The sequence below is a fragment of the Ipomoea nil genome, unplaced genomic scaffold, assembly GCF_001879475.1.
Source record: "Ipomoea nil cultivar Tokyo-kokei standard unplaced genomic scaffold, Asagao_1.1 scaffold0873, whole genome shotgun sequence".
NCBI lineage: Eukaryota > Viridiplantae > Streptophyta > Magnoliopsida > Solanales > Convolvulaceae > Ipomoea > Ipomoea nil.
Genome location: NW_017617301.1, coordinates 712122 through 722598, shown reverse-complemented (window position 1 = coordinate 722598; position 10477 = coordinate 712122). Strand labels below are relative to the sequence as shown.

The window sequence follows — 10477 nt, the reverse complement described above, 5'->3', positions numbered from 1 at the left end:
GTGCAATTGCAAGAATTGCTTGATATGAGATTTATTAAACCTTGTGTATCTCTTTGGGTGCACCAGTGCTATTTGTGAAGAAAAAAAATGGTAACTTGCGATTGTGTATTGACTATCGGGAATTGAATTAATAAAGTTACTGTCAAGAACATGTATCCTCTACCTCGCATAGATGATTTATTTGACCAGTTGCAAGGTGATAAATACTTCTCAAAATTGATTTAAGATCAGAGTATCATCAATTGAAGGTTAAAGCTAGTGATGTACCCAAGACTGCTTTTAGGACCTGACATGGCCATTATTAATTTTTTGTGATGCTGGGCTAACTAATGCTCCTGCTTTCTTTATGGATTTAATGAATAGGGTCCTCAAGTCATTTCTGGACAAATTTGTTGTGGTATTCATTGATGACATTTTGGTATATTCAAATATTGAGGAAGAGCATGCTCAACATCTAAGAACCATCTAGTACACCTTGAAGGAAAATGAATTGTAAGTCAAGCTAAGTAAATGTGAATTTTGGCTAAAGGAGGTATCTTTTCTTGGTCATGTAATTTCTTGAGATGGGATTTCTGTGGACCCGGCTAAAGCTGAAGCAATAACACAATGGTTGGGACCCACTATTGTTACAAAAGTAAGGAGTTTTCTAGGTTTAACAGGTTATTACATGCAGGAGATTTGTGAAAGACTTCTCATTAATAGCTACGTCATTGACTTGGTTAAGTCGAAAGGGTATAAAGTTTGAATGGGATGAGGAGCTAGTGTGAGAAGAGCTTTCAAGAATTAAAGGAAAGATTAGATTGGTTAGTGCACCTATCTTAGCCTTACCATCCGGTGAATGAGGATTTGTTATTTATAGTTATGCATCAAGAAGAGGATTAGGATGTGTGTTGATGCAAAATGATAACGTGGTAGCCTATGCCTCTCGACAATTTAAGTCCCATGAAGTTAACTACCCCACTCATGACTTGGAACTAGCCGTTGTGGTACACTATCTGTATGGAGAATCTTGTCAAATATTCACGGACCACAAGAGTTTGAAGTACCTTTTTACCCAAAAAGGAGTTAAAAATGAGACAACGATGATGGTTGGAGCTAATCAAAGATTATGACCTCTCTATTAATTATCATCCGAGTAAGGCAAACGTGGTAGCTTATGCTTTAAGTTGTAAGTCTTCCACGATTAATGTGACAGTGGTGACCACTCAAACTCAATTGTTGAAAGATTTGCAAGATTTAGAAGTTGAGCTTATTTCGCAAGATAATTAAGGAGGGATATTGGTAACTATGACTGCAAAATCGGTATTATTAGATCGCATTAAAGCTGCCCAAGTTTTAGATCCCGAGCTGATTAAGATTCGGAAAAAAAAAAATTAAGCGGGTGACCCAGAAGAGTTTTTAATCAATGACAATGGATCTCTATATTTCAAGTCCCGACTATGCATTCCAAATGATGTTGAGATAAGAAAGGATATTTTAAAGGGGGCCCATCAGTCTCACTTCTCGATACATCCAGGTGCTACTAAAACATATAGAGATATGAAAAATAATTTCTGGTGGAGTGGTATGAAGCGGGATATTGCTGACTTTGTGGCTAGATGCATGGTATATCAACAAGTCAAAGCTGAACACCAAAGACCGGCAGGATTATTGAAACTCCTAGAGATACCTTAATGGAAGTGGGAACATATATCTATGGATTTTGTGAGGGGATTACCGAACAGTCAGCATGGGAAATATACCATTTGGGTTATTGTGGATCGACTTATTAAGGTTACACATTTTCTATCCATTAATAAGACAACTTCATTGAATGACCTAGCTGAGTTGTATGTGAATGAAATTGTAAGGTTACATAGCGTACATGTTAGTATAGTATCTGACCAGGACTCTAGATTTGTGTCAAAATTTTGGAGAAGCTTACAATGAGCCATGTGGTCTGAATTAAGATTAAGCACTACATTTCATCCACAAACCGATGGGCAAACCGAGAGGACAATTCAGACCTTGGAAGATATGCTTCGAGCTTGTGTCTTGGATTTCAAAGGTAGTTGGAGTAGATACTTAACTTTGATTGAGTTTGCATATAACAATAACTACCAATCGAGTATATGAATGACACCTTTTGAAGCTTTATATGAAAGGAAATGTAGATCTCCTTTATATTGGGATGAAGTAGGAGAAAGAAAGATCTTAGAGCCAGAACTTGTACAACTCACAGTTGAGAATATTCAATTAATTAAGAAAAGAATTAAAGCTTCTCAAGATAGATAAAAGATTTGGGCTGACTTAAGAAGAAGAGAATTGGAATTCAAATTTGGAAATTTTGTGTATTTAAAGGTTTCACCAACTTGAGGAGTAATGAGGTTTGGAGAAAAATGGAAATTAAGTCCACGTTACATTGGACCATTTGAGATTTTGAGTAGAGTTGGTAGTTTGGCTTAAGAGGTAGCGCTACCACCACAACTAGCTGGAGTTCACAATGTATTCCATGTATTAATGCTACGAAGGTACATTGCAGATCCAAGTCATGTGGTGGAGTATCAACCTTTGCAAGTTAGAGATGATTTAACTTATGAAGAAGTACATATTCGCATCATTGACCGAAAGGAACAAGTAGCGAGGTTTCCAGTAATCCCATTTGTTAAACTGCAATGGTCACATCATACTACAAGAGAAGCAACATGGGAAAAGAAAGACGATATGAAGGGATAGATATCCTGAACTCTTCAAGTTTGAAGGTATGTAAGTTTCAAGGACGAAACTTATTTTAAGGAGGGTAGATTGTAATACCACTATCTTAGAAATGAAAATATATCTATGTTTATCAAATGAGGTCAACAAGTCAAAGCTTATTAAAATTTAATATTGGATAAAATTACTAAATTAAAGTTCCTTACCCTTAAAGATTAAGGAATCACTTGGTCTTGGACAAACATCCCATTTGAAAGATGATAAGGAGAGTTGCCTAGAGAGATAGGGGAAGGAAAAACATTGAAGCTTTGATCTCCATCCTCTTCACACTACTACACAGCAGGCTTTTAACGTAAGCTAAATAGAGCTTTTAACGTCGGCTAAGTTCCGAAGTTGTTCTGGGCAACGTTGTAAATATTATCTATAACGTCGGCTATATAAATAGCCGATGTTATATATATATATATATATATATATATATATATATATATATATATATATATATATATATATATATATATATATATATATATATATATATATTATTTAATGAATAAATACTTACAACGTCGGCTAATTGCAATTAGCTGACGTTGTAAGTATTTATTTTTTTTTAAATACTATACAACGTCGGCTAATTGGTATTAGCCGACGTTGTAGGTATTTTATTTTTTATTTAAATACCTACAACGTTGGCTAATACCAATCAGCCGACGTTGTAAACTGTATTTATTTATTTTTAAAATATATTCAACGTCGGCTAGTACCTATTAGCCGACATTGTATATATTTTTTTTAAATATACAGTTTATTTGTCCATTTATACTCAAAAACCTGCTCAAATTACTCACAACCACAACCTAAACCTGCTCAATTTCTCACAACCACAACCAAAACCTGCTCAATTATTGCACCACAACCACAACAAAATATGTAGAATCTAATATTCATAATGAAACAAGTAATAAAAGTAATAAATCTCACAATTTGATACTAATTAATAATACAAGTTAACATTATCAAAACCTAATATCAATTTGTTCAATTTACATACTTAACCATACATCAACAAAGAAGTCGGCCCATACGTCTCTTACTTGATCAATTTTTGTTGAGTGTAGCTCGATCCACGAACTCTCTCAATAATCTACAAAGTTAATAAGTATTAAATAATTAGTAAGCATTCAAAAAAAAAAAAAATAATTAGTAAGCTAGCATTTTTAAAATTAGAAAGAGAAAGGTATTATATTAAATTACATGCCTTATCCATTCCCGCACATGCTTCTTTGGAAAGAATTTCAAGCATGTATTTCATCACATAATATCCACATGCCGTACTTCCAACTTGTTGAGCACACTACAATTGAATTAAATTACATTTAAAATTTTATTTAATAAAAAAGAATAAAATATATGTAGTTTTACAAATGTATAAAATACTTACCAAAATCTTAGTCCATTTTGGTGAACGAGTTGATCCATTGCTTCTCAACAACTATGTTGAATTGACACACCTAAAATTATAAGAGATTAGTATACATAAATACTTTATGATGTCATGCATACTTTATTAATTATACATACTAATACTTATAAGTTCACATACTTTTCAACAATATCTTTGATGTCATCACGTGGCTGGCCTCCAATTGAATCAAACCAATAGATTTCATTAAGTTGAGGACAAATTGCCATCAACATCCAATGGTCACTACAAATCAATAATGTATTAGTTGTAAGTAAATATAATATATAATAAAAGTGTATTATATATATGTTATTTTATTTGAAACAATTAAAACTTACTTTAAAATATATGGCGCTAGATAGCATTGTTTTTGGCCATATTGCATGGTGACGTTGATATACCCTGTCCGTTCATCTATAGAATTCGAAATTGGGTCAATGAAATGTGGATCTAAGAAGCCATATGTGGTCTTTGATGCCAAATCAAATTTGTCATAAAGACCCCTATTCAAAAATACAATCAATCATATATATTAGTAATATAATAGATGAAATGAAAAAGAACTTAATTATTACCTTATAAAGAACTGCAATATGGAAACATCTAACGTCTCCATCCTTAAGAAACACATAATCTCCAACGGGTCAAGTTGTAAGGGATAGTCAACATCGCCCACAATACCACGCTCCATCTTTATCACAACATTTTCATCAAGTTTGCGAACAATTTTATATACCTTTAGACATCGAGGACTCAAAGAAGTCGGATCAGCTATAGTCAGATCAACAGAAGGTCGTTGCACACCGAATCATAAGTCATTTGTACATGTTCAATATAAGTAACAATTAATATTTTTAAAAAGTAAATTAAACACTATTTTAAAATCCAAAAATTTTTAAAATACATACTTCATCAGCTTCGGTATACAACTCAACCAACTTCTTTGGCCAAATAATAAAGTTGTGCAATGCATCCCTTAACAGTTGAACCTCATTGGTAGGGAAGGGTACCTTTGCACTTGACACGAGAATTTCAGTCACGGTGACCTTCACTTGATCCACATGTATTTGTATCCCGTGAACCCTTTCAGCCTTGTAAACTGTCCCACGTGCAACTTTACGTCTAATGGGATCTTCCAAATACAATTCACATCCTGCTCCTAACTGCATGAATTCATATTAAGAAATAGCTAAAATGTTTTTAATAAATAATAAGGTTAGTTATAAATGATTACTTACGGCCGGTAAATCAGCAAAAGGGTCTGGAGAGCTTGCTTTTTCACTATGACCATGTGGTTGGACAGCTACACGCATGTCTTCCTCCTGCCTTGATGGTACAGGTTGAGCCGCTGGAGTCCTCATACTACTAATTTCATCCCTCATCTCTCGAATGGCTGCTTGCAAGGATGTTTCATATTGCTCTCGGGCAACTACTAACGCCTCAGCAACTGCTGTCTTAATCGTATCTTTCACTTCTGGTGTAGACTGGCTTTGACGACGTTTTGCAGGACTAAAGTAGCTTTTTAAGCCATGTGTTCTACCCACGGCTCTAACACGTCCGCAATGCTCATCTGTACCTATGGCACTAGACAATATATCTTGTCTACCGGACTCAACAAACTCTCCTTGAGAAGCTTGCAATGATAGCAAATCCTAACATATAAAAACAATATTTAATAATGATTACTAGCTATCTTAACAATGTAGAAAATTTTAACATTTTACTTACAATCTTTTCCACGACCATTCTAGTCGCATCGTTGGTGATATTTTCTAATTTGTTCATTCTTGCCCTCTTCCATTTTTCATGTCTAGCTGGCGGAGATGGAGGAACAACTACTGACGATGGATCTGAACTTGCAGCTTCTTCTTGTTCTTTCATCTTCTCATCCATCATAATCTTCTCCAATCTCTTATAGCCTCCTCGGGCTAAATGATGTGGATGAACATTCTTACTCCATATTTCTTGATGTTTCTTTCTTGATTCCTACACAAAAAGAAAACATTAAGTAAAAATATATATCTTTAATATATTTCAGTTAATAAATAATTGATAGAAAAATTATAATATATATACCTCAAACTCTGCAGTTTTACGCCGCTCCACGTACGTTTTTCATGTATTTGGATCAACGAATGTGTATTTTTGACATGGAGTATTCTTTATTGGGTCTTCATTATGGAATATGTAGTCTCTGTTCAATCTACTTTTAAAATCTCTCCACCGTTCACCCTCATATTTCATCAAAGAATCCTTCAGATCCACATCATCAGTGAGAATATCATAAATGCTTTGCAAGACAAGATTATTTATTAGAATCAAATTAAATACAATTAATTCAATAGTTTTATAAATAAGTTGCATAACGAGATATCATCTCACACCAACGCTTTACTCTCTTCTGGGACCACTTTCCAATCTTTATATGTGATTGGAACTTTGCTCCGTGCAATCAACGCAAAATAACTTTTGAATTGGGCGCTCCCTGCCCCAACAGCTTCGTGTTTATTATTAAATTGAACCACCAATTTCGTGTTTGTGTCACCACGCCCAGAAATTAATTTTGTCATAACGGTGGCACCCCTCTTCTTAGCTTTGGTATTAGTACCTTTAGCTTGGATGGTACTATCAACAGGGGGGTCATTTGATGAATCCATATGCCTGTTTAGCAAAGAAATTATTAGTGAATTGACAAAAGAATAATATACATAAATATAACTGTAAATATTTAGATATAGTAAACACAAGAAGAAGTTAAAGCATTACAAATAATAATCAATTCTCCCATAGCCCTTCATGATGATCATCACGTGATGCATGCACTTCATCTATCTCATTATCTATAATAACTAGTAATAAACTTGAAGAAAAGGGTGGTATTTCCTCAATCTCATAACTAACATCTTCATTCCCTTCACCAGTAATTTGTCTCTTTCCATGAAGAACAACAGACCATTTTTTATCACTAGGATCAGTAACATAAAATACTTGTTTTGCTTGAGATGCCATTATGAATTGCTCATTTTTGTGACCTTCCCTGTTCAAATCGACAAGTGTAAACCCTAAGTCATCAGCTTTAACACCGTGTTTACTATCTACCCATTTACATCGGAACATCGGCACTTTGAACTGAACATAATCAACCTCCCATATTTCTTCAATCACACCATAATATGACAACTCTGCAATGACCGGATTTTTATCTTTCGAACTACTAAAGTGCACTGAATTTGCAACCAAAGAAACTCCACTGTTTTGCATAGTGCTCTTTTCATCTTGTTTTTTTTTTTTTTTTTTTTTTTTGTATAAAAAGAAAATCCATTTATATCATATCCAGTATGACATATGACTTGCATACAAGGACCATGAGCTAACCATCGTACTATTTCAGAATAGTTAGTAGCACTCAGAACTTTATTCTTGAACCAACTAATAAAAGTACGATTATGTTCGCTCACAATCCACATGTCTGTCTTTCTTGGATTTTGCTCTTTAATCAATGCCTTGTGCTCATCTAAATATGGCTCGACTTCACTTGTATTATGCAAGATGTACAAATGTGCTTCCTCAATATCTTCACGAGGCATACCGGCTACTTTGCGTCCTCGAGTACCTTTCCCAACACTTCTTCCTTCATGTCGATACTTAGAAAGACCAATAGCTTCTACCCCGCCAAATATTCAGTACAAAATTCAGTTACCTCCTCAGCAATATAGCTTTCAACAATAGATGCTTCTGGTCGATATCGGTTCCACACGTAACCTTTTAAGACTTTCATGTACTGTTCAAATGGGTACATCCACCTCAAATAGCAGGACCGCACTGTTTGATCTCTCACACCAGATGTACAACCAAATGAACTATGACATAAAAAAATGACGGTGGAAAATACATCTCCAACTGACACAATGTAACAATAATGCCATTTTGCAATTCATCTAGTTTGTCTGGATCAATCACTTTTCCACAGATAGCATTGAAAAAGAAACAAAACCTTATAATAGTATATCTCAACTTTTTGGGCAATATACCTCTAACAGCAACTGGCAATAGTTGCTGCATTATGGCATGACAATCATGAGATTTCAATCCCACCAATTTTAAATCTTGCATATTCACAAGTGTTCTAATATTTGATGAGTACCATTGTGGTACCTTGACTCCACGTAAACACTCACAAAAACTTATTTTCTCCTTTCTTGATAAAGTATGAGCAGCTGGAGACAAATATGTCTTCTTATCCCCTTGGCGTGGAGCTAATGTTGCTCTTATGTTCATTTCAATCAAGTCTAATCTAGCATTGAGTCCATCTTTAGTCTTACCTTTTATATCTAAAAGAGTTCCAACAAGACTATCACACACATTTTTCTCCACATGCATCACATCAATACTATGTCTCACATCTAATGTCTTCCAATATGGAAGATAAAAAAATATGGATTTCTTTTTCCATGGACTCTTTTCATTTGGAGGTACCTCAACATTAGCTCTTAACCTCTTACCTCTTTGAGATTTAAGCTTTTGAGTTTTACCAAAAGTAACATTTATACCTTTTACACGTTCATAAACTTCAATCCCAGTCATTGATTGTGGAGCATCTGTATAGTCTTGTTGCCCATTGAAAGCCTTTTTTAATCTCCTGTAAGGGTGAGCTCTATCAAGAAACCTCCGGTGACCCAAGTAGACTGTTTTTCTGCCATGGACAAGTTGTGTATAACATGTATTATCTTCGCATATAGGGCATGCCTTATGTCCTTTGACACTATACCCAGCCAGGTTTCCTTAAGCTGGAAAGTCATTGATTGTGCAAAAAAACATAGCATGCAACTTAAAATTCTCTTTCCGGTAGGCATCAAACACTAACACACCTTCATCCCACAATTTTTTCAAGTCATCAATCAAAGGTGCCAAAAAGACATCTATATCATTACCGGGTTGTTTGGGCCAGAAATCATGAAGGACAGTAATATATATTTGCGTTTCATACACAACCAAGAAGGTAGATTATAAATCACTAACATAACTAGCCACGAGCTATGCTTGCTACTTAGGTTCCCGTGGGGGTTTATACCATCTGTACAAAGGCCAAGTCTAAGATTTCTGGACTCATTGCTAAATTCAAGAAAAACATTATCAAAGGTTTTCCATTGAGTATAATCAGTTGGGTGTCGAAGCTTGCCATCAGAAATTTTTTGATCTGCATGCCATGTTAAGTTTTTCGCGTCGCTTGGATTTGCAAACATACGCTTAAATCTTGGAAGAATTGGGAGATACCACATAACTTTAGTTGGTGGCCCTTTCGAACTTGACTTACCAACAACATGCTCTCTTATTTTGTACCGAGATGCCCCATAGATCGGACATGCATTCGATTCTCTGTAATCATTCCTAAATAATATGCAATCGTTAGGACAAGCATGTCACTTTTCATACTCCATACCCATGGGACACATAATCTTCTTTGCATCATATGTACTCTTCGGGAGTCCATTATCTTCTGGAAGCATATCGTTTATTAAATCAAGTAAAGCAGTAAAGCTCTTGTCGCTCCATCCATTCCCAGCTTTTAAGTTGAATAATTTCAAAACAGCAGATAAGCGAGTATATTTACTACACCCGGCCATAAAGGCTGTTTTGAATCATTTAATAATTCATCCAACTCATTTGATCGATTTGTGAACTCTTCTCCAACATCACAGAACATTTCGTCCAACCTATCTTCAGACTCATCATCTTCATTTGCTTCGTTGTCAACATACATGTTAGATGTACTAGTCTCTCTTCCTCCTTCACCGTGCCATATCCATTTTGTATAATTTTGATTAATTCCATCACAAATTAGATGATCATATATGTCTTTGGCACTTAATAGTTTTAGATTGCAACACTTCTTACAAGGACACCAAAACGTTGCATCATTATTTGGAAGATGACGTTTTGCAAACTCTATAAATTCTCTAACTTTGGCATCATATTCCTTACTCAACCGAGAAGCTTTCATCCAACTTTTATCCATCACAAGTCAATCTAGGATAATATTAATTCCAATTAAACTTTTGTTAACATTGATTCAACTCTATCTAAAATAATTGTTGTGGTGAAAATAGACTACTAATTACAAATATATACAAATAAACCCTAAAATGCAAATAAATTGACTAAAATTCAAAATTAATCAATAATAATTACAAATATATACAAATAAACCCTAAAATGCAAATAAATTGACTAAAATTTAAAATTAATCAATAATATTTACAAATATATACAAATAAACTCTAAAATGCAAATAAATTGACTAAAATTCAAAATTAA

General features: G+C 34.4%; 2 protein-coding genes and 1 long non-coding RNA gene across 3 annotated transcripts; all 3 read right to left on the bottom strand.

Annotated features, from left to right (window-relative positions):
* Nucleotides 1–4300: 4300 nt before the first annotated feature.
* Nucleotides 4301–4956, bottom strand: LOC109178874. Its single transcript, XR_002053779.1, has 3 exons — nucleotides 4738–4956; nucleotides 4501–4576; nucleotides 4301–4405 (listed from the first exon to the last, which is right to left on the bottom strand). It is a non-coding gene; the product is annotated as an uncharacterized LOC109178874 (long non-coding RNA).
* Nucleotides 4957–5057: 101 nt separating this feature from the next.
* On the bottom strand, nucleotides 5058–5585 carry LOC109178840. Its single transcript, XM_019328393.1, has 3 exons — nucleotides 5401–5585; nucleotides 5152–5325; nucleotides 5058–5069 (listed from the first exon to the last, which is right to left on the bottom strand). Exons 1-3 carry the CDS (start codon nucleotides 5542–5544, stop codon nucleotides 5058–5060), a joined length of 330 nt encoding a protein of 109 aa, XP_019183938.1. The 5' UTR covers nucleotides 5545–5585.
* A 1352-nt stretch (nucleotides 5586–6937) lies between these two features.
* On the bottom strand, nucleotides 6938–9786 carry LOC109178839. Its single transcript, XM_019328392.1, has 6 exons — nucleotides 9596–9786; nucleotides 8639–8855; nucleotides 8068–8218; nucleotides 7863–7984; nucleotides 7521–7806; nucleotides 6938–7386 (listed from the first exon to the last, which is right to left on the bottom strand). Exons 1-6 carry the CDS (start codon nucleotides 9784–9786, stop codon nucleotides 6938–6940), a joined length of 1416 nt encoding a protein of 471 aa, XP_019183937.1.
* Between the last annotated feature and the right edge of the window lie 691 nt (nucleotides 9787–10477).

Bases quoted from the DNA above. Each gene is read 5' to 3' on its own strand.
- LOC109178840 (XM_019328393.1), bottom strand. From the start codon at position 5,544: ATGAGGGATGAAATTAGTAGTATGAGGACTCCAGCGGCTCAACCTGTA. The intron at 5,326-5,400 runs GTAAGTAATCAT...GAATTCATGCAG, and splicing joins CTTTTGCTGATTTACCGGCC to TTAGGAGCAGGATGTGAATT.
- LOC109178839 (XM_019328392.1), bottom strand. From the start codon at position 9,786: ATGGCCGGGTGTAGTAAATATACTCGCTTATCTGCTGTTTTGAAATTA. The intron at 8,219-8,638 runs GTACCTCCAAAT...GCCATAATGCAG, and splicing joins GGTTAAGAGCTAATGTTGAG to CAACTATTGCCAGTTGCTGT. The intron at 7,807-7,862 runs GTAACTGAATTT...GGTCTTTCTAAG, and splicing joins AAAGCTATATTGCTGAGGAG to TATCGACATGAAGGAAGAAG.